Source organism: Mizuhopecten yessoensis, unplaced genomic scaffold (assembly GCF_002113885.1).
Source record: "Mizuhopecten yessoensis strain PY_sf001 unplaced genomic scaffold, ASM211388v2 scaffold6683, whole genome shotgun sequence".
NCBI lineage: Eukaryota > Metazoa > Mollusca > Bivalvia > Pectinida > Pectinidae > Mizuhopecten > Mizuhopecten yessoensis.
Window position 1 is genome coordinate 172,030 of NW_018406672.1, and position 25,726 is coordinate 197,755.

The window sequence follows — 25,726 nt, forward strand, 5'->3', positions numbered from 1 at the left end:
GTCACGGTACAGTTGCTATATATCATTGTATTATCAATAAGACGCTTAAGTCCACACCTGGTTTAGGTACATGTGCAATGTATTATTCAGTATACAAAGACAGTTATAATGTAAAACCATATATAATCGCTTCGGGTTTACCCCTGTCACTGTCAGTACAACAAAGGACTGTGTTTTTTAACGAGAAATCGATTACAGAGTACACAGATTGCGTGAATAATTTACTTTCACCACACGTACGGCTAAACTATTCCTAGCAAAAGCAGAAGGACATGTGTGTATAGATTAGTTATACTACTTACGCCGACTTGATTAGGAAAATCACACACGCGATCTCCGAATACATATTTAAAAACTATACGTTGGTGTCCCTAATCCTATCATTACCTCTTTTGCTGTTACCCATCTTTAACATCTTATATATATATATACATATATGAATTTGTATTAGGTTATTACGTGACTCATTAATTTTGTATATATATTTTCTGTTACGGAAAGGACGTAAGTAAGTTGCAATAACTTTTGTCCAATCCATTTGTCTTTTGTTGCAATAAAATTGATTTAAACTAAACTAAACTATACTATTCCTAAGCATAGAGAAATACCGCACTCACGTGTATCTGTATGTAATATGTATCAACGGTTCTTTAATGACATTGTCTACATCAATGAATCGCGGTTTATGTTGATTGACGTGTTTCATGTACTTTGGTTTATCAGTTCTGTCGAAAATATTGATAGGTTATCAACATATAAATGTGTGGCGGGGTTGGACACTGTTTTCTATTTGTTGCTCAAAGCAACATTTACATGCTATATATATAATACAAGTTTAATCAAAACGTGGTAAAAAAGGAAACAAATGTTATATTCAACAACTACTCCTTATGATGTTAAAATGTATCGTGATCAATATGTATGTTAAAGTACATGTGCGTCGCCAGTAATGTTTCAGTAGTAAAGGGCCACATTATTAAGACAGTTCCGTAGGTCACGCTAATTACATAGTTGTTCGTGTGATCGTATATATGTTATATGAATGACATTGGTTGGTTTGTACATTTTGTATTTTCAATGTTTCTGTAGGTGTATTATCTATATATCTGCCTCTTGTTAAATTACATCATATTATCCATATATCAAAATAATCAAGGTTAACACAAAACATGTATATAAAAAATAATGTAATTTATTTGAAAATATGATGCATTTTATTATATATATATATATATATCTATCTGCAATGGAGTGATAATTTATATAAGTTCTTCTGTCATGAGTCGAACATTCCCAGCATACCTCGCATCTGCAAAAACAAAATATCAATAACTATTAGTTCATTTAACAACATGATGCTAAACGCACGTCATGTACCAAATGTATATTGACACACCAAAATGGTGGCGCAACACACCTAATTGAAGGATATCCAACCTTGTATCTAATTGCTAGCTCGTGAGCTAGCACAAAGTACCATCCTTTGTTTAAGTTACTTTCATGTTTTCAAACGCCCAATACATCATGTACCTGTCGACAATGTCCGCTTCACAGAAAGATACACGCCATACTTTCGCTAGGGGTTCAACATTAACGTCTTTTCAAAAGAAGAAATTTGACATAAACATTAAAATGATACCCACACGCTAGTTATGGGAGATGATATCTGACGTACATCGAATGCAGACGAAATATTTCAGGCCACACAGCATCAGACATTGGATCACTCTCTCCGGCAGAAAGAGTTTAATTCCGGCTTTCACTGTTTAGATCAGCATGGAAAGTGAAGCCAATACGTTCGACCAATGATTAACCCCGAGATCAAATTTAATAATAAGACTGACCAATAGCATCGCGTATAAACTGCATACACCTCGTGTTGTGAAGAAACCCAACAATGAATCCAAATTAGGGGGATAAATGAATGAAATGATCCAGTTTATACCAAAGAATGCCAAAAATATTTAAGAAAGGTTCTACGAACGTGTCTTTAACTGGCTTGAACTATATGACATACTTTAGAACTCCACCACACAATAAAGTATTTCTACTGTGGATCGAAATCTAGTTCGGCCTTTACAATACATCTTCGATGATGATGTACTCAGATGAGATTAATAGGTTAAAGAAACCGGGATGAACAATGCAAACGGAAAGGCACAGAACAAATTACAAATATGTTCTTAAGACCTATCTCCTCAGACATTTAAATAAACTGACTGTTGCCGTCTGTTTTACACTTTTTGAACGTGGCGAATCAATGGGTGATATTTTTGACGTTACCTTCTATGTTTACAATGATCGTGAATGCCGGAAACTAACCCCTTCCAACGTGCATTGCAAAAAAGCTACAAGTACGTCTTTAAAATACATGCACTCTTGATTTTAAACGATGCATGATTGCATGTCGCTGTCACGCAGGAACCGATATTTACAAAGATTATTTGCATTCGGTGTGTATCCGACATCCTGTTTCGTAATAATTCTATAAGGTACAATGCTTGAAAATATTGATAAATGTGTTAATCTATCAATACTTTTCAAGCATCATACCCAATAGAATAATTACGAATCTTTGTGTAATGACAGACGTATACATCGAAATCCAATTTACATACAGTAATATACTTGCAGCTACCAATACGAAACATACGAACATGATCATTATTTAATAATTGAAAGCACAACATTTCGCAAAGCAATGGTCATGTATTCTACTATGAACCAAACAGTTGTTGCGAATCCTTGAGACAGCTACATGGTATTGGGTGGTAATTTGATTGTAACTCATAAGATCTAGTCTTCAACTGGTAGTACTTCCGCAGCCAGGATGTTGTATCAATATTCTGACATGTAACTTTGTACAATAGTAGCATACTCGATAATCTAGGGGTTACGCTCATTTTTAGTCTTTGCACCCTTGAAAATGTCATAACAAAATTGCAGGCAAGCGGCTCGGTATTTGATTAGTCTCCGGTAAAAAAATCCTGACCAACCAAGAGGCAATTCTACCATTACACGGCCGAGAATTTTTGTTGATGTACATCAAAGGATCAAACTAGTCTTCTTGTCTCATCCACAAAATGGTGCACTCTGAGCCGTCGATTTTTTCATGACATATCCTAGGGGTGCAGAGAGAAAAAATAAGCAGAACCCCTGGAGTATCGAGGATGTGTAAATTGCGGAAGGTTATAGTAAATGTAAGTAACTAATCATTATTTTTAAAGTAGTACAAATTTGTCATGCCCGTGGACTCGATTTTGGGGATGACTCAATGATGATTCAGCAGAATATCACAAGTCGTATCTGATATTACATCTGTACTATACTCACTCGAGCAGTTCTATTAAGATCGAAAGGGAACATTTTCTCAGTATCATTGTAGACACATTGTCCTGTCGTTACTTTTAAGTTTGCATAGAACGACTCATCCTCGATATCCAGTGGTTACACTCGCTTTTTAAAGTGAGCGTAACCCCTTGATATCGAGGATGAGAACGACTGGGCGACGGTAATAAAATGAGGTACAATGTATATCACATTACATTAGGTTTGATATTACTTGATCATGAGTTTCGAAAGATATCAATTAGCATCTTCACATTGTATCAAATGATATATTTACTTGGTAAAAGATGTCAGTTTTATTTCCACACTACCCTGCTAAAGTTATCTGTGGTTGTTTTACCTTGATATTTGATACATGTACTTACGTGTCTGACTTGAAGATAGCTGAATATATTCAACATCGCCATTGCAACAAATCCGGCGTACTGAATAAAGTTAAGGAATTCCTGAAATATCAGATATGAAATAAATTACTATTTTGTATATGGAAACACTACCATTGTTCATGTAGTCAAAACTGATATCACCAGACACATGGGGATATAATTTTTGCTAAAGAAACGAGAACGAGGGAAAACTATTTTATAGGACCAACCAAAAGTATGATAAAACACCTTTTGAAATATCACGATCATATAGTGTAGTAGCATTGTGGTCAGTCATGCGTTTAAGGCCAGCATAAATATTGCATTTCGGCTTTCAAAAAATACGACAAATCATAGCATTTGCCTATTAATTCTACAAAAGCTATGGTATATAAAGAAAGCATTTCAAACTTTGGCAATGCTTACATCAAATTGATCGGAAAATATATGAGTAGATGTATATTTGACAACGATAAATAACGTTTCTTATAGTTATTTGGTGGCAATCTCTTTAGATAGCAGATACTTCTACTTAATACAGATTACACGAACTACCTTACAGAAAACAAATCGTTAACAATCGATGCATGATTGTATATATATATATATATATACATGTAAAGAACACAGACTGTTTGTGTAAAATGTCTTAAATGACGGGTAATATCTTTGTGTTTGCCAAACTCCATTCATGTACATGTAACTGGTGTATGTAGAGCTAAGCATAAGCAAAAAATGCAGAAAAAACACTAATTATATTGGAGGATTCCAAATCCGTTACGTTTGTTTCAGATGTACGATGTGCACATCGGTTAAGGCCAAAGAGGGGACTGTGTTCTTGTTATAAAAGAACGATTACGTGAAACAACCTCCAATCGTGAACAAAATAACTGTTATGCTAGTACATTAAATCCGTATTTCAGACAGGTGATCTTACCCAGATCTTGTCGGTGACAATGGCGAGCTGCAGGAAGTGAAGTATCGTCTGAGCCTCGCAGAATCGCCACAACCACATACTCAACCACGTGACCCCCGAGTGCGTCGCCTCCAACTGTTTTTCCTGAAACCAAAACAATAAAGTCATCAAAACGGTATAGTGTTCTTCACATGATTCTCGAAAAGAGCCATATGTACACGGTTATATGGCCTACCAGATGTCCATTCGTTTTCTCCGACTCAACGCTATAGAGATGCCTATAAATACATTGTATATGCACGTTCTTGACATAGGAAATGTAGTAACCCTATAAAGAAAGCTGAACAGCAAGACGAGGCCGACTAAAGGAGGAAGATAACCAATTAATAAGACAAGAGACGAGGGATCCAACGATGGGAGAAATGTGAGGGCAGCGACGAACTGTTTTGTATTTAGAACAAATTCCCCTTTAACAGACATTTTGAATGTGAAAAATCATGTGAACGAAATGTTTTTTTCGTAAACTCGCTTAGTTTTCGAGTCATTGGCAGATGCCTGCTCACAATACCACCTAGGTTTGTCGCAAAATATTATTCGGTGCATACATTATTTGTCAGTTTTAGTTGCTAACTCGGGTCTGCATGTAGATATTGTCTATGACTGTCGTTTACTAAACGTAGTCACGTTTATTTTAATTTAAACCTCTGACAACAGACAAAAAAAAAAACCAGTGTGTCCGGTGTCACATTTGTTTACCGTGTATATAACGTCACAAGTATACTGGTGACACAAATGCGATGATCATTGACAACGCTACTATTCCAAATCATTAATAAATCAAGTCTTCCATCAAAGCTACAGTGCAATGTCGTAATTTCAGTATCGATCAGAATGCCAGTAAAATACGAATTTAATAACATTGTAAATCCGTTTGATAATTCAGGCAACAATAAAACGGTATGATGTATTACGGTATAACCTCGTTACACCACCTGATACCGTCAGCTTCATATGTGGTGGGTATCGATTTTAGCGTAACGGTTTAATGCACAGGCAATCACGTACCTGCGATTGGTATACATTTCAAGTTGTAGCTTTACTTAGTAAATGAATGACAAATATTGACAAGACCTTGTAAATATTTAACAGTGTTGGTTTAGATTTGTTAACACTTATGTTGACTTCTACATCGCAGTGTCAAATGCTGGTTTATTAAGTAGTTTCTCTCACAAACTGTTCGGTATTTGCACGTCCATGTTGTATTAATAGTGTCCCCGAAACGTTCAAACACATCATATGACCCAGAAACACAACGTCTCACGGTAAGGTACCACAAACTCGATGTTAATAAAACATCCTTGTCCCGGCAGCGTATACATGGTACCATGATGAAAATCTCGCAGAATCTCGTGAGAGTTAACATCCATTTTACTATTCTACATCAACAGCAATGGCAAACGACAAACAACATGTTCAAGTATAAAATATATAACAAGACTTATATGCTTTCTCATTATATTTTTCCGAACATATAACAATTCTATTAAAATGATAGCACAATTCATAGGTTGGATAATAGTTCGTTGCTTATTCGAAAAGAAAAGAAAATGTATATCAAGACGACTATGAACGACAATTGATCTATCAGTTTGGGATTTGGTTTTGGTTTGGAGTTTGAAGTGAGGATTGAAATAGTTGATAAGCAGAAGAGACTTCTATTGATTCTGCTGCAACTATTTCAATCTTTGGGGTCGCTATCTTGTTTCTCTATCATGAGCTCTTCTTTCGGTTGCATTTTCACATGCACCAGTTGGCAGACGAATTTAACTGCGAATGGTGCGGCGCTCATTTGCACGGGTTCTGAAATTTGATGTCTCCGCAATACAGCATGACAAAATAATGGTACCATTCGTTACATCATATAAGACCTTAGCTAAACAAACAACCATAAAATTGGTAGTATACAGCAAGTTTATGTGTATTTACAACGGGTCACAAAATGTCTGAGTCATGTTTTCTATGACGTCTTATATGAGTAACATATCTCTAGTTTAACGAGGATGTATCTTATACCGTGGACACGTGGGTACCTGAAAATCAATTTAAGCTGACAATAGCTGTGTAAATAAACACAGAGACATATTTAGCGATACATACCCTATTAACACGAGGCCATTACCTCGACAATACAGCGTGTAACCGTTCGGTCAACGCGGGCGTTCAACCTCTGTGAAGTGTCCGCAGTACGTCGTGTAAATACTCGGACATTGTAGCCATCAAAGTTCAATGAGTGAAAAGACGTCACTTATATTTGACCTTTTATAAATTTACGAAAATCGTTAGTACCATCAGTGTCACGTTCCGTCATTAACCTACAGTTGACAAACATTATTTTGTAGTCCCAATACTGGTATAGTACAGGCCAATGGGCAGATGTTCCAGACTTTCGAGTCCGATGTTCACACAGTCAAAACTGTGATTTTAACATTGCAATCTTCAATTGTATATTAGTCTAGACTCCTCTGTTTGAGGTTTCTCCGTGCATACAATGCATTTTAGATTTGAATATGTAGATGATCGTTGCCGTATACATTGAAGGTTTTCCAATCAATATCGTTAGATTTGATCATTTAATTATCTTAGACGAATACGAAATAATACTTTTTTTTCTTTTTATCAAGATTCAAATAAGACTTTAAAATCAAATATTTGGATACTTTAGCCTTGAGACTAGTTCGTCATTGGAGTATGGGCAATCTACTGCTGTAGAGCTCCAACTACCTTGTAAGTATCGAGTTTACCAGTATGTGTAACCCTCCACCTACTTCAATGTTTGGGTCGTTCACAAGCAACCTCAGGTTAAACATTTTGAGGTGTCGGTTGATTTGGATGGCTGTCTGGAAGAAAATATTTATAATGGCCTTTGGGCTCTTCTATTATAATTGGCCACATCTGATCAATCGACCCCGTAATACACGATCCCTACAGCCAGCAATGTGTGGTGTTCTGTAACATACCTTTATAACGTGGACCGATGTGTGCTTAATAAATTGATCCAAACAGTTGAGTAAACAGGGTTTTCAGGATATGACGTGAATTTGAATTACACAGGAGTATTTTCTCTACCTGTACTGGGTATCGACTGATTTCTGCTATGTAGGACGGATCTAGTTTGTTTAGGCGCTAGGCACACTGGTGTCCGACCTTTACCCCAAATATGGTAAAGACTCCAAACGAATGACCTGTAATGACTGAATACCGTAGTAATCATCAAAAATTGCTCCTGTAACACGACAATTACACAAAGTGTTCTTTTGTGTAAATAGTATACAACACCATGACGACAAACGATGTACCTTGTGATGCTGTTATTGCCCTTCAATATACGGTTTCCGGGTCAATTATTTATGGATCAATACTGCCATATTTTCTCTGCGCAGTTTTGAAGTATTGTCAGCAGCTGAAACGAATGGTCCAGTACTCCTTATTCCTTTTAATCGTTACTTGATTAGACCGGTAAGTGTGATCCTGCCATCGGGAGACGACACAAACTTAAAGCTGATGATAAAGCTAGTTTGGTTTCGAATATTGGACAAACCAACGTACATTATTTTTTCTTTGATGACCAATGCAAAAAATTATTCAAAGAAAATTGGCGACATGATCGAATAGCAAGCCCTGATCATGGCAGAATCCGTGTTTGTTGAATTATAATCATTCGGCAAAGGAAATTTCGTCATTATCGGAGCACTATACCGCCCCTTGATGCGACATCCTATACACGGAGAACAATACCTACACAAACAGTAACATGACCTACAAAGAAGTGTAGAAGTGTAGAATTGTAAAACACAGGTAATAGATGAAAAGCCCAATCAAGCTGCCGTAAGCAACTGTTTTTTGGACATGAAACAAAACTGCAGTCTTGATCAGTCAGTGTTATTACCGACGAGAAAAGATATAACACCNGGGGGGGGGGAGGGTCCTGAAGTTTTGAAAATCATTTTAGCGAGATCTTCATTGCTTTCTGAATTAGTTTAATACGTTTTTGTCAGAATGGGATAGATATATAAACGATTGTTGACATCGTCCTTCCTTCTATTCAAACTTGCAAGCGTGACACTTTAATGCAAAAGGTTGAATATAGAAAAGATGAGATAAGTATGCGTTGCATGTATAAACATAATGGTCTGTGCACAGTGCGATAGGTTTGCTAATCGTTTGCTAGGGTTGCTGGCATCGTGTGCTTGTTACGTGTGCCGTGTGGAAAGCGGAGCCCCGTTCGCAAGGTACCGTGTGAAGGGGTTGTATGGGAGATTGCGTGTGTCGTGTGTAGGGCGAAGTACCGTGTGAAGGGATTGTATGGTAGATTGTGTGTGTCGTTTGTGGGGCGAGATATCGTGTGAAGGGATTGTATGGTAGATTGTGTGCGTCGTGTGTAGGGCGATATACCATGTGAATGGGTTGTATGGTAGATTGTGTGTGTCGTGTGTAGGGCGAGGTACCGTGTTTAGGTTGTAAGATCTAGTAGATTGTGTGCGTCGTGTGTGTGGCGAGGTACCGTGTGCAAGGGTTGTAAGGTCTAGTAGATTGAGTGCGTCGTGTGTGTGGCGAGGTACCGTGTGTAAGGGTTCTACGGTCTAGTAGATTATGTGTTTCGTGTGTGGGGCAAGGTATCGTGTGAAGGGGTTGTACGGTAGATTGGGTGTGTCGTGTGTATGGCGATATACCGTGTGAATGGGTTGTATGGTAGATTGTGTGTGTAGGGCGATATACCGTGTGAATGTGTTGTATGGTAGATTGTGTGTGTCGTGTGTAGGGCGGGGTACCGTGTTTAGGGTTGTAAGATCTAGTAGATTGGGTGCGTCGTGTGTGTTGCGAGGTACCGTGTGTAAGGGTTTTACGGTCTAGCAGATTGTGTGTGTCGTGTTTAGGGCGAGGTACATATACCGTGTGCAGGCGTTGTATGGTAGATTGTGTGCGTCGTGTGTATGGAGGGGTACCGTGTGTTAGGGTTGTACAGTCTAGTAGATTGTGTGTGTCGTGTGTATGGCGGGGTACCGTGTGTTAGGGTTGTACGGTCTAGTACATTGTGTGCGTCGTGTGTATGGCGGGGTACCGTGTGTTAGGGTTTTCCGGTCTAGCAGATTGTGTGTGTTGTGTGTAGGGCGAACTACATATACCGTGTGCAGGCGTTATATGGTAGATTGTGTGCGTCGTGTGTATGGAGGGGTACCGTGTGGTAGGGTTGTACAGTCTAGTAGATTGTGTGTGTCGTGTGTATGGCGGGGTACCGTGTGTTAGGGGTGTACGGTCTAGTAGATTGTGTGTGTCGTGTGTAGGGCGGAGTACCGTGTGTTAGGGTTGTAGGGTCTAGCAGATTGTGTGTGTCGTGTGTAGGGCTAGGTGCACATACCGTGTGCAGGCGTTGTATGGTAGATTGTGTGCGTCGTGTGTATGGACGGGTACCGTGTGTTAGGGTTGTACAGTCTAGTAGATTGTGTGTGTCGTGTGTATGGAGGGGTACCGTGTGTTAGGGTTTTACGGTCTAGCAGATTGCGTGTGTTGTGTGTAGGGCGAAGTACATATACCGTGTGCAGGCGTTATATGGTAGATTGTGTGCGTCGTGTGTATGGAGGGGTACCGTGTGGTAGGGTTGTACAGTCTAGTAGATTGTGTGTGTCGTGTGTATGGCGGAGTACCTTGTGTTAGGGTTGTAGGGTCTAGCAGATTGTGTGTGTCGTGTGTAGGGCGAGGTACATATACCGTGTGCAGGCGTTGTATGGTAGATTGTGTGCGTCGTGTGTATGGCGGGGTACCGTGTGTAAGGGTTTTACGGTCTAGTAGATTGTGTGTGTCGTGTGTATGGCGGGGGACCATGTGTTAGGGTTGTACGGTCTAGTAGATTGTGTGCGTCTTGTGTATGGAGGGGTATCGTGTGTTAGGGTTGTACGGTCTATTAGATTGTGTGCGTCGTGTGTATGGCGGGGTACCGTGTGTAAGGGTTGTACGGTAGATTGTGTGTGTCGTGTGTATGGTGGGGTACCGTGTGTTAGGGTTGTAAGGTCTAGTAGATTGTGTGTGTCGTTAGTATGGCGTGATACCGTGTGTTAGGGTTGTACGGTCTAGTAGATTGTGTGCGTCTTGTGTATGGAGGGGTATCGTGTGTTAGGGTTGTACGGTCTATTAGATTGTGTGCGTCGTGTGTATGGCGGGGGACCGCGTGTAAGGGTTTTACGGTCTAGTAGATTGTGTGGGTCGTGTGTATGGCGGGGTACCGTGTGTTAGGGGTTTACGGTCTAGTAGATTGTGTGCGTCGTGTGTAGGGAGAGGTACCGTGTTTAGGTTGTAAGATCTAGAAGATTGTGTGCGTCGTGTGTATGGCGGGGGACCGTGTGTAAGGGTTTTACGGTCTAGTAGATTGTGTGGGTCGTGTGTATGGCGGGGTACCGTGTGTAAGGGTTTTACGGTCTAGTAGATTGTGTATTTCGAGTGTATGGCGGGGGACCGTGTGTTAGGGTTGTACGGTCTAGTACATTGTGTGCGTCGTGTGTATGGCGGGGGACCGTGTGTAAGGGTTTTACGGGCTAGTAGATTGTGTGCGTCGTGTGTAGGGAGGGGGACCGTGTTTAGGTTGTAAGATCTAGTAGATTGTGTGCGTCGTGTGTATGGAGGTATCGTGTGTAAGGATTTTTTTATATTGTGTGCACCGTTTATGTGGTGGCATACCGTTTGCTTAAGTTATGTTTTACATGAATATTGTGCGAATCATGTGTGTGGCGAGATACTGTTTGCTAGGATTGTGTGTTAGATTGTGTGTAGGCATAGGATAGGGTATGTTTTACCAAGGTTTGGTGTCAATCTCATTAAAATTAGACTTGTAGTTCCACTTCTCTACGGTACACTCCAATATAAGTTCGTAGAGAAGCGGAATTACAAGTCTAACTTTAATTCTATAAAGTTAATAGATTAGGGAGAGGTACCGTGTTTAGGTTGTAAGATCTAGAAGATTGTGTGCGTCGTGTGTATGGCGGTATCGCGTGTAAGGATTTTTTTATATTGTGTGCACCGTTTATATGGTGGCATACCGTTTGCTTAGGTTATGTTTTACATGAATATTGTGCGAATCATGTGTGTGGCGAGATACTGTTTGCTAGGATTGTGTGTTAGATTGTGTGTAGGCATAGGATAGGGTATGTTTTACCAAGGTTGCGTGTCAATCTCATTAAAATTAGACTTGTAGTTCCACTTCTCTACGGTACACTCCAATATACTAGTAGATTGTGTGCGTCGTGTGTATGGAGGTATCGTGTGTAAGGATTTTTTTATATTGTGTGCACCGTTTATATTGTGTCATACCGTTTGCTTAAGTTATGTTTTACATGAATATTGTGCGAATCATGTGTGTGGCGAGATACTGTTTGCTAGGATTGTGTGTTAGATTGTGTGTAGGTATAGGATAGGGTATGTTTTACCAAGGTGGTTGTACGGTCTAGTAGATTGTGTGCGTCGTGTGTAGGGAGGGGTACCGTGTTTAGGTTGTAAGATCTAGTAGATTGTGTGCGTCGTGTGTATGGCGGTATCGTGTGTAAGGATTTTTTTATATTGTGTGCACCGTTTATATGGTGGCATACCGTTTGCTTAAGTTATGTTTTACATGAATATTGTGCGAATCATGTGTGTGGCGAGATACTGTTTGCTAGGATTGTGTGTTAGATTGTGTGTAGGTATAGGATAGGGTATGTTTTACCAAGGTTGCGTGTCAATCTCATTAAAATTAGACTTGTAGTTCCACTTCTCTACGGTACACTCCAATATAAGTTCGTAGAGAAGCGGAATTACAAGTCTAACTTTAATTCTATAAAGTTAATAGATTGGCGAATATGTGATAGATTGTGTTTAGGGTGGGTTACCGTTTAACGGGGTGATGTTTAAGTAAGTACATGACGTAAAAGGAAAGGGAAACAACGAGGTCTGGACCTTATGTAACATGTATAATCCAAATGTTTCATCTTTATCTGACGTACATCTCATTAACTCTGGGTACCGCTCGATTAGAGATTTAATATACTTTTTACACATTTAGTTTAATAATCAAACAAAAAAAATATGCATAACTTTTCTGTTGATCATAATTAACTACCAGCAAGTCACTTTGATATCATCTTTATCCATTATGAAGATGGTGTATATTTTACAATACCAATATGCAATGTATATTCCTTACCGCTGGCCTCTTTTTACAACATTTTATTTTAACTGTACGTCGTCTTTAAAATGATGAACTCTTCTGTATAGATTATAATAAAAATAATTGTATTGAATATAACCAATGTCTAATGGAACACTGAACTAGTACCCGGAATGTAAGAGAAGGCCGTCAAAATCGGATAAGACGTTTCATTCGAAATGATTGGGTCAAAACTTTCTGTTTCCCGCGTGTTTTATAAATTTAACAATGTCGATAAGGCCAAAAAAAAGGTGTCTGTTTAGGGTTCCCGACCGACCCTAGCTTGCTTTTTACCCCCGATCCCAAAACTTTTTGATGAAAAAACATAAAAGAATAAATTAAAAAAAAAACCGCTAATTTTCGAATTATAGAAGGTTCCTTGCCTTTCAAAATGGCTTCCGTGTTGGCGCTAAATGTCATCATATGGAGCACAATTTGCCTCCAAATGAACCTTGTTTATGTAACTCTTTGTTTTACATACAATAGTAGGGTCATAATCACATGACCAAAAATATACAAAATAAAAATAAAAAATTCCGACCTACCTTCCCTAGTTTTTTTGCCAATGCAACCCTAAACAGACTAGAAAAAAATGGCCTAAGACCATGTGATGGGACGATACCTACCGTCAGTGCTGTTGTTGCCATAGGTGTCTGTAAAACGTCCGAGTACAGCTGTATCATATTATCCCACGTGGAAGTGGCCAGCGTAATAACAGCCCCGAACACAAAGCACTTTAGGAATACGTAGTTTTTACTAGCTTTGTTGTTAGTTCCGTTATTCTTTCCTGGAGAATCGCCGGAATGTCCATTTACACTCGTGTTCAAAAAAGGTTTAGAGATAGGTAAAAGAAGGTCATGTGGCTGTATTGCAGGTGGGAATTTCCATAAATAGAATAAACATCCAAAAGAGAGAGCGATGCCACTTAAAATGTCACAATCAACGTCTATGAAAAAGCCTAGCGATGTTCTATGGGATTTGTATGCTGGATTGCCAGACGTGTGACGAAACACAACACCATCAAGTACATCTAGCCACATTCGGTATTCAAAAATCAACACACCGATACGTCTATGATACAGAGATTCCATGGACACACATTTTCCGGCTACGAAGCCGAGAAAAAGACCCGTAAAACTAATGACATTTGGTGTAAGGATGAAATATATACCCGTAGGTTCAAATATGTTAAACACAGCCTCTGCTAAAGGGATATAAACATAATGATCCATATGATCCAACATGAGGAGCTTCACCGAGAGAGGACGGAATGGCGAGTAGCCTCCCTTGTAATCCTGGTTCACAAAATCTAACGTCTGTAGGGACTGGTACACCAGAAAATCCATCACAAGGAAGTACGATAATAACAAAAACAGAAATCCAATGAACAATGTCCCGGTCCTCGGTGTAGTGAAAGACGCCATCGAAATGGATGTCATGATGAACAGATGACGTATTGATGACGTCAGAGTGATCACTGATGCAGCGTCACGTCTATATCACAACTGTTGATGTATTTCAATCGTAGCTTTCGGATTTTAAATAGTTCATTTTTATCTTTTTAGTTGTGACCAAGACGTTCACCTGCGTCTGTTCATATACATTTCATTCATTCAGCTTGTGATGTCAAGTCGTCTTCTTATCAGAATGGTAGTAGGATTGGCGTCCGGGATACCTGGAAAATAAATAAACGTGTTATCAGTGTCACTTACATGTATGATCGTGCTGGACTGTGATCTGAAAACTGTTTTAACATAACACAGTGAATAATGCCGATGTACCGTCTAATGCTCGCGCCAATGTTTTTGAGTCACAAAAGACTCATAATTTGTGCAACCAACCCGCCTTCTTGCGAAATACTCATCATGTTAAAGGACATCACACACAGTGTACGTGCGAATAGAAATAACGCCAGAATGTCCACAGCTCCTGGTTCGCCGATGTACACGTGAAGTGGTAGGTCAATATGCCCACAGCTTTACGCAATTAAGCGACGCCATGTTTGTGGTTCCGTATCAGATTACATGACGTAAATTAAAAACGCAATGCTCACTCATCAAACGTCCGTCTGCGTTGACATAATAGGCGCTCAGTTTGTGTGTCGAGTTTGTAATGCACATGTACAATCGAATGCGCCGGCCACTTGACCCTTTAGAGAGCACACATATATATATATTGTCATAGCGATAAATAGTTTTAAATGTCCATGTGACGGTAAAATATAAATAAAACAAAACACGAAGACTAGTATAAACGACTAGCGCTTTCGTCCATCTTGGGGCTCTTCAGGCGATTTTATATATTGTCATATAGCGATAAATAGTTTTAAAATTTCCATGTGACGGTAAAAATATAAAAAGGCGTGACAAAACAATTGCTATATTTATATTGTCATATACATATGCATGACATCTAGGATCATATACATGTACATTTCCTCCTAAATCGGATAATGGATGTTTTCGGGGAAACTGAGAGGATGATAATTAAATCTCTATTTTTGTACAATAGCATAATCTATATATATCAGGTGACAACATTGTGAAATACTTTGGTCGATCTTCCTGTTCACATACCTCAGTATCGATGTTGTAGCGAGGGACTGGTAGTAATGAGCGGTACTAATGGGTTCGTTTGTTGTCAGAAATACACAATAAATAACTCAATTTACTTTAAATGCATGTCAATGCTTGGCCACGAGAGATTGATAGTAGCTCAATGTTTATTCTCCACTTCATAACATACATATTCCGTCTTTGCGTTATTGGTTTGTGTGAGAAAATTACGACGTTTTCCCCCAAAAATGATGACGTTACTCTCACAAACAAGTGACGTAACAATCAATACCTGCTCCCAAGAGAAGATAACTCTGCAATACGCAAAGACGGAATAGGATCTTACATGAGTTACCGTTTCATATTAATTATTAGATTTATAAAACGACCTAAGAATTTTCAATTTAGCGAGCTTAAATGAATATTTCGTGACGAATTTCATCAATTTCATATGAAATGATATCGAGTGTAAGATGCTTTTTTATCACATTATCAAGATTTGTTGCAGTTATTCGTGTAAAACGACAATTGTCATGCAACCCTGAAATGTAAAAAGCCGCCATTTTGACTCCAGTGCGTAAGTCTGTGACGTCATGTACTTGTCCTAGGCGTGACGTCACAAATGAAACAATTGAAACTTACAACCAATCGCAAGGCTGATAGATAGGTCATATTACATGGGTTTATACGCCAAAAATAATATATGACATTGGTATATTCACTAGATAACACAGTAGTACACCATGTAATACAAACAGATAATGTGAGGTTGATACTTGAATTCAATATCATTAATAGAACTGTGATGGGTGGTTGTTAGTATGTTTTGACAGATGCCAGCTCGAAAATTAGACGTAATGCGAAAACAGCAGCTTCGGTTTCTTGAAAACCTGATACATTTTGTAATACATAAACGACAAGAGGCACAAATCTATAACAATTAGCTTGTAATGAATGGATTTTAATATATTAAGACGTACATTGCACTGGTGTGATCGACTATATGGATAGAAAAAAAAAGTATATAGTATGAAATTTTACAGTGTATGAACAAAACTTTGAATAAAAACTAAAACAACAGCAGACGAACACTAAAATACCGCCACGACATTTTATCCGAAAGTTTTACGACGATTGCGTGGGCTTATCACAAAATTAAGAGATAAAATATACCTGTGAAAGTTCACATGTACCTTCAAGATAACGCATTACAGGTAACGTCAGCCAAGAACGCGTCAATGGCACTGTACTAGTGTAGTCTATCAGATCGCTGTACACGCCCGGCTTTTATTTTCTAAATTAATAACAGTTAACATTAACACGTTATAAAAGATGTGTCCCTCTCCCGAAAGCTCGGTCATACCAACTCGTTCGCGGCATTGATTCGAAAATATTCTGAATTGTCAAAAATGACCCACGTCATTATTTTGGCTATCGTCAATTCATGCCATTGTCCTTCTGTTTAGTCAGGCGGTCGTGTTCGGCACTTTTAGATTCGTCTTTCGATCCATAATGAAATATATTTTAGCACCACATTTAAAGAGCTCAAGTCTTCAATATTTTACCTACACTTCGACATTTCAAATTGAGTTGACAATACCCGAGGCTTTCCACGACTTTGACAGTGCTAGTGTAGTGAACAATACTTCAGCTTTTCCTCAACTTTAACATTTCCCATTGGGTTACAACGTGTTAGTTGACTTTGCCAATTTCGCATTAAGTTGACATTGCTGGAGACATTCCTCGACTATTACCTTTCCCAATTAGTTAACCTTGCTTTACATTTTACAAGTTCAGACAGCCCACCAGCTGTGTCAGATCGCGTATTCAATAATGGAAATTGTGTTTACATTTTTACCACAGAGCGTTTTAAACAAATGGGATTACAACCATGACAATTACTTCACAGGTGAGGAGCAAATTAAACCGCCTACGAAAACATTCAGTATACTTTATACATATATGTGTACCTCATTCAGTACACTTTATACATATACATGTATTGCAAGTTCAATGTACCGACAAAACAGCACCCTATAGATTTCCCGACTTTATATCATATAGAGCTGCCGTCAATTTAAAAATAAAATAATTGGTGGCTGATATTGAGTCGGAAAATGTGTTCCTACATTTGAAAATTGTCTTTTAATCCTTACACGGAGGCACTTTCTTAAATGACATTAGCTGTTAATAGGACGCTTAGCACTATAAACCAACCCACATATATATTTCATGAACTGTTTTAAGTACAGTTGTGTGTATGTGTCAATTTCCTTCCTCTAAGGTATCCCATTAAGTTCCATATAGGTGGTTTATATGCGCGTTTGTCTTACTTTCGGCATTGAACTAATGTTAAAAATCACTGCGTATATATTATACCCACTTATTAAACAGAAGCGTTATGATTATATATTTAGTATCAAACAACTTCCTTCTGTTTACTTATCAGTTCAATTTGGTACGTGTCAAGGCAGGCAAGTCCTATTAAAAGAAAGGTCGTCTGGAGGTGGATTTTGTTTCGTATTAAAACACAATAGTTGGCCTGTTTAACCCTACGCCCCGGGGTTGTATAAGCCATTAACAAGAAGGTAATGACAACATTGCGTAAAAGCTACCGATGTTCAGGGGTGGGGGGCTTGTTAAAGTGTGTAATAGGTATGTAGTATATAATAGGTTAGCTAGGCACGTTAATTCATAGTTAGGTACAACTTCCTTGGGCTCCTTAACTCTCCAAATCCAACCCCAGCATTCCCTGTAAGCAAAACGTACAACAACTTGTACCAAAACCCAACCCTAAAGTATGCCTGTGCCCGGCCCGTTGAGCTTTGATACGAAGACATTGTACCTGCGCTTCACCATAAAATATTCAGATAATTTTCATGTATAAATAATGTACCAGGCATAACGTTATGGGCGTATATTATATTCTGCATAGCTCATCAAGCTTCAAATGTAAAACTAATTTGAATATTCAAGTATGCATGTTATCACGGTGTGGAAGCGTGACGCACACCTGAAATCCCAGGAATACATGCATGACTGCACGAAATAAATGTGCCTTCTAGACGAATGTTACCGACTTGGCTAGAGTTATTTGCCTTTTTGTCCAATAGGAGGAGCACTAGACTGAAATATTGTTATATATGTTGCCATGGGTTCGATTCCTACCAGAACAAGCGACCTAGCAAGTGGTCACATTATACTTTTATTATCCATAAAGAATAATTACTTCCTTATATATGTACAGACTGTAACATTTACTAGGAATTGTCACAGTGTTTACAAATATACCGTCATACAAATAATCCAATCAGAAACGTTTCAGAACTTACTAATTACCATTTCAATTACTTCGAATTATCACAATTTAAGCAGTCTATGTCACATAAAAAAAGATATCAAATGAAATTAAAATAAATATACGTATAATAATGTATAATTACTATAATTTACATTACAATTACCAGTGTGCATTTCCTAGGTCGTTGACACTTCCTTATCAATAATTCTCGTCATACACGTAGCAGTCTGGTTGCACAACCAGAGGTACACTGTACAAATCCATCACCGCGCGCCCGTCATTAGTAGGAGGATATATATATATACCGTCGTTAGCGAGAAGGCACTCCGATCTATATCGTGTAACACTTTATAGTGGCGTCCTCCATTATTATACAGTCAGCAGACACGAGGGTATGATGATGCACATTTATAAAATACTACCGGAAATATTTACCGTCGACGACCGATGTGTCTGCTCCCAAAGTCCATACGTTATACACAATGTAATTGCATCATGTCACTATACGTCCTTCAGACTGAGGATAACGACAATTTGACACTATCCGGGCGCGTGGGGAGTTCATATTTCTCTTGGAATTATACATTTGTAATTATAAATGTTTCAACATCCCTTATACACAAAAATATAGGCAACTAACGCATCGTATTTAGGCCATACAATTTGGTCAAGACATAAACATCCATCCATAAATTTTATTTCCTTCGCAAATGATACGTACGTCTATACCAACAGCCGCCTATATTAGGAGAAGGGGGTTTGTTATAACGTCATTAAATGCGACCGTGCCAATTAATTATGGGGTCATGTTTCGTTTCAATTGTACACTGTAACACACCGGTTCCCTACAGATCAGTTATGAGGGTAGTACTTAGGGTTTTGTGTTTGATAACGATGGTTTACAATGGCTGTGGGGCAGGACTCTTGATAAAGAGTCATTTTAAGCGATACCACTTGGACCAGGGAACCTTACACTTCACCTGATCACGTTATTTTGACAACGAACTAACCTAAGTGTCTGAGGGGAGACCTCGCCGATAGCAAAGGCTAGATAAACGAGGAAACAAATGAGTGTAGCACATCTTTTATATTTTGGACTGACGACAAGACCCGAATCGGCTGAGGCTCTCACATAGGTCGCCTCAAACGATCAGGCAGTGGAACCTACAACGTGTAACAATTAAGGCGATAACTCCGTAACGTGAAGACTTTTTTCCGACATGATATTATATCGAGTTTAGGTTACGTTATAATAATTAAAAGCCCAACAATGTAAGGGAGAGAAAAAACAATTCCACAAGAAAAATCACTTTTATCGACTAAGTACATGTACGATTCGTACTCTAGACTCGTATATACGTGACCAGTCAAGTACACCCAGTCGATACATATAACCCTATATAACACAGGGGCAAGATATAGACTAACCCCCAACCCAATATCCTTTTAATGTATACGGGTCGGGGGAGGATAGTTTGTACCTTGCCCATAGTGACTGTCACTATATAAGCATATGTACGGGGGGTGGGTGGGGGTCGGGGGTGAGGTTAGTCTATGTCTTGTACATGTGCCTCTCTATATGATAAGACAGTCGAATGTCAATGCCGGGCCGGGGAAAAGTGTCACGCTTGTGTGAATTATCATTATCACGAGATAATAAACCATCACATGTAAACATCTTAAATATGTTGTATGAAAAGTACAATCTTACTAGGGTGGGGCAATAGTATTTAGTAGTGGCCTACCTCTATACACCGCTGAAACCTCCGAAACACAATGTATACGTCCCTATATTATACTACACACAACTTTGGCACATGTACCGTGTTCCTGAGATCCGATGTTGTTTTTTCTTATTACGTAATGGCATTGTGCTGTAAATCATATATAAAATACACTATATGTGTTTATAATGACGGGATAGCACATATAAGAATACAAAGTATTCAATGAAAGTTCACTATACGTCTCCCCGTATACGCACACAGAGCTACACCCCGTGTAGGGTGGAGACGTGCACGTGCCCACGTTCGATCCAGGGATGCTATATGTTGGTAGCTCCCAATTCCAACCAGGTGTGGTGCTCATACATACTGTACCCTGTAATTATATTTTTAATTAGTTCCTTACCTGTTCGATTCTAAGGTGTGTCCATGTGTGTTAGTCCATCCTGTCAGGCCACGTGTTTGTCCGTTTAGACTGCTATCAGTCAGGTGTAACCTCCCTTATAGACTATCAGCCAGGTATCCCCCACTGTGGTGTACAACAGTACTGTCCCGTGGTGTGAAGGCACCTGTATCTATTATCTGACTCGCCCTATATATCGCCTAGTCGTTTATATATGAGAGCCACGATTGGTAACACACACGTGCAAATTTCCTAGGTACACACACACACTATACCTATACACTCCCGTCTCGTTTTCTGAACAGGTGTGCACAGGTAAGCGAATGTGTATGACGCCTTGTGAGCGGGAAGTCAAGCGTTAACTAGCTCGCAAACTACTATTATATTGCCGAGTACGTGTACACTGTAAAAACATTTAGCAGAAAGTGCAATTTATCTGGAATTCTATCTTCGTTTAATTTGCATGACTAGGTTTATATATATATGTATACCTTTGTGTACGGTGGCCGGGAGGGATCGGTGGAACAAAGGCCACACATATATGTATGTGTATCTGATTAAGTTCAGATGTAACATTACGAAACTAACTATATATTGAAACTGGTTTTAAAATGACACTGTAGAATGTCAGCTTTAATTTACAGGTGATTGCACAACTCGTAAGGGGAGACATGACCTACATATATGCGACGTTTTTATTCTTACTGAGTCTGGTGTAGAGAATAAGAAATCCTGAGCTAGAAATCTATCATTACATATATGATATGACCCCAGCTCCCCCGCCCTTCTTGCAGAATCGGGGNGGGGTTCATAGAGAACTTTTTAACGGTTTATAAATGATCGACTGCCCCAATATTACATTTTCTTATCCGGACGACGGTATCCGATAAACTGCATATTTGATTTAATTTCATTATTTAGAGTTTATAAATATCAAAAATACAGCATAATTACTTCTAGAGAGGTACATGCATTTCAACCGTCTATAGCAAACATATACATACAAAGTGAATAAAAACAAATACATTCTTATTACTTGTACTCATGTATGCTTTAAACACCACTAAAATATGGGGTGTTACACTGTAATGCTGGCTACCGTCCTCTTTTTTTATGCATAGCGTACAACCAGTACATGATGCATACATGTGTTGAACATACAGAAACTTTCTATAGGAACTTTGCATATTGCAGAGTTATCTTCTCTTGTGAGCGGGTATTGATTGTTACGTCACTTGTTTGTGTGTTTGTGAGAGTAACGTCATCAATTTTTGAGAAAACGACGTAATTTTCTCACACAAACCAATGACGTAACAATCAATACCTCCTCCCAAGAGAAGATAACTCTGCAATACGCAAAGACGGAATAGTAACTTTGCAGACTCTGTGATTTCATTCTGTCATCCATAAAAAGACACCCAAAAATCCGAAGGTGTCATCAATGCAACCGGTCCAGCTTCTTTCTTTATATTCGTCCTGTCCATTCTGTCTTTTCCATTGTGTTTCCCTTCGTATCTGCCGTCATGTGGCCAGTTAACTGTGGTAAGGACAATGAACCCAGGAAAAAATACAAGATAGCTATTCTTGTGAAGTACTGATAAACCACTGATAAACTAAAATAGACCGTGTAGCGGAATCGATAAGCAAATTTAGCATTATGTAATATTATGTAAATTACATAAAAGACGGTACCAAAAAACGCCCCCTGCTCAGTCTAGAAAGGACGATATTGTGTAGAATTTATACGTGTACTCTATATAAGGCCAGAACAGGCAGGATTAGTACCGGGGAACAATATACAAGGTCCTGACCAGACTAGACCTGCTTTACGGGAGACGGTTAACCTAAATAGTCAACATTGTTCAAAACTATAGATCAAACATATCCTACTCGCAAACGTATTGGTAACAAAGAAATATATAAACTATAATTAAAAAGAACGAACAACGAAATTTAGTAATTAACACACGTATAGATTCTTTAACTCGGTAAATTGAAACTCGGGATAGATGGCGGACCCCGGAAAGTTTTCATATGGCGATAGCCACGCCGACTGGCAGTGGCTATTCACACTCGGTAGCTACAAACATGTACCTTGGTGCTGTGGTTCTTACCAATTATAATTGTTATTTGGGGGGACGATTTGAAATCAAATATGGCCACCATGTTATCTATCTAAACAATTTTTAGAAGTTAAACATAAATTATAATGAACCAATTTTACCGAAATATATGAAAACGATAGATCAACATCCTTCCTAATTCTTATTATTGGGGGTCCGATTATATAACAATGCAACCCACAATGATCATATCATTGGGGTGTCATTTTCACCGAAAGTCGATCTAAACCCCTAATATAAGTAAAATTACTCTGAACACCTTAGTTTGGGTCCAAATATAGCTGTAACAAATCCGCAGGTCCCTGTGGTCCTTAGTCGTCGGAGTACTCGTACATTGCAACATCCATTGACTGTCTTCATGAACATAGTACAATTATTTCAAATGCCACCACACCCAACCTACTCCCTGAGAATACCAGTTCTTTGTCAAATGAATTATTAGTGTATTTATGCGTTTAGAAGTGATTTGACTTCACACAAGATTGATATAATAAGACTGCTAGACCGTACCTCTTAAGATAAAAACAAGAAGAATGCGTTACATATGCAATGACCTTTTCGATTTAGGATATTGTATAGTCGCTGGCTGATTGTCAAAAATGTCCTCTACAATCCTTTGCTGATAACGGTCTAGAGTGGTTGTTTGTTCGGTTGTTAACAGACTTACAGGTAAACATTATTAATACGAACTGACCTTCCGGGCATGTTGTCCTATAGTAGTCGGAGTTCTCGTAATATCCACTTACTATATACATGTAGGTAGTGTTACTTCAAATACCACCCCACCCAACCTACTCCCTGTTTTCCCAATTGACACTATATATTTATCATCTTTGTGGTAGGTAGGAAACCTGAATAATCAGGGAATTAAAGGGAAGGCACAGAATCATGTTGTCATACGAAAAACAAAATAAACATTTGTATTATACCGAAATGAAATAATGATACAAATTCAAATTCAAATTCAAAATTTTATTTGCTCATTTGTAACTACAAAGTAGTTTGAATGCAAAATAGACGAAACACAGTGAAAAACATATGCATAGACATGAACATGTAGAAAATCAGGACATGTTGGACAGTTCCTTCACAGACGGTGTACATTTACCTGCTGTTTTTATCAGGTTATCAAGATATTTATATTCTTTAGTTATAGAGGTGAAAAGTTCGGACAGATGCTTTGCAAAATTTATATTTAATATTGACTTCTGACTTTGATATTGCCGCATATACTGGGATCGCTTTCTTCAAACTGCTGTGTATATCTCTGCTCATGTAGCTTTACGCCCTACGGCTCATAGGCATACAATTACAACATGTTTACAATGATAACAATGACATAGATTATAATCCTATCGAATAATATGGATATGACACTATACAGGATTTGTGAAAAAACATTCTAGACTGACATTATGTACATTTACATGGAAGTATTATCCTGTACAGGACATACACAACTATGAACAGTGTGTATGTAATTATAATTTTCTATTCAAATATCTTTGTAAAATTGAGGATAGGCATTATGTATGCGATTAAATATATTTACAACGTGGAAAATTGGCAATATATACACTGTAGGATATGGCATTTATTATTAGCAAGCGTCAATTTTTTCTATAATTCAGATTTAGGTCGCATTACAGTTAACACACCACTTACACAGACAGTTATTGCGACAAGACATGTTGTTTTTCTTACAAAAATGTAAATGGCAATGTCAAATTGTCACGATGATTATCACAAACGATGGGGTTTTGTATTATTTTAATAACCGTGTGGACGTTTCATGATAATAAGCGTGACTGTACCAAACACATTCCATGCATAACGCGACTAAGCGCAGGCTAAGGGCAGTAACTCTCGGTGTTTTTGTTTTTTATAATTAGCATGAGTGTTTGAAACATGAGCATGCCCTATACCATGATGCAGCTTTATAAGCGACGTGGCCTTCATACTCTTAACAAAAGTAACTATTGTTCTGCGATAGTGTCAGTTGGTATCGAACAATGTAAATACTGCAGTATGGGCAATAGTGAAATTGGTACCTTATATTCCAATTCAGTAAGAAAGATGTCGTTTTGCTGTATCAGTGATCATCTTTCTTTTTTAAGGCAGATGGTTAAGATATGCGCAGGTTCTTTTGATCAAGCCATGCCTTCATCATGCATCTTTGAAGAGTTGAGAAGATAGAACACTTTTAAAGGGTCTCTTTTGCAGAATAATTAAGACTTACATCAGACTTTTTGTTAAACAAGAATAAAAGCAATAATTGAGATATGAGATTATGGTGAGTATATGTTACATGATAATAAAGAAAAAAATCAGCAATAACCTATATTTACTATGTGATCTAGCCAGCAGTGATATATTGAGGCTCTAAGTGTCAGACGAGGGCCTCTTGTGGTCCAGGAATAGCTTACCCCGAGCAGGGACAGTATATCTTCACTATACGTCCCTGCCCCGAGGTAGCTTTCACTTTTTGTAAAGATACACGATATCTTTTCGTGGTTTTCGGCATTTTTGGGGTCAATTGCTTTCTCCTCATTTTCTGTTATGTTATCTTTCCGCGTCAATTTGAAGTTTCAACTTTCCACTTGTGACACTGTTGTACAGATGTGATGTGTTGTATACGTCAAATCATTGCTAACAATCGTTTCGTCCTTTGATATAGGACACAAAGGAAATAACATTTAACATTTAGAAATGTTTACATGTACATAAATATGTCGAAAGTTCTCCACACAGGACAGAAAAG

The 25,726-nt window shown here is 38.4% G+C and overlaps 1 protein-coding gene across 2 annotated transcripts; it reads right to left on the reverse strand.

Annotated features, from left to right (window-relative positions):
- Positions 1–1,174: 1,174 nt before the first annotated feature.
- LOC110452415 (ceramide phosphoethanolamine synthase-like) lies at positions 1,175–21,200 on the reverse strand. 2 transcript variants are annotated; one of them, XM_021500917.1, is made up of 5 exons: positions 20,846–21,200; positions 13,486–14,534; positions 4,651–4,773; positions 3,714–3,794; positions 1,175–1,309 (listed from the first exon to the last, which is right to left on the reverse strand). In XM_021500917.1, the coding sequence occupies exons 2-5, from the start codon at positions 14,296–14,298 to the stop codon at positions 1,277–1,279; spliced, it is 1,050 nt and encodes a 349-aa protein (XP_021356592.1). In that variant the 5' UTR covers positions 14,299–14,534; positions 20,846–21,200; the 3' UTR covers positions 1,175–1,276. The 2 variants fall into 2 exon arrangements, with proteins under 2 accessions (XP_021356592.1, XP_021356593.1); XM_021500918.1 differs by lacking the exon at positions 20,846–21,200 and adding an exon at positions 18,879–19,106.
- Positions 21,201–25,726: the final 4,526 nt, after the last annotated feature.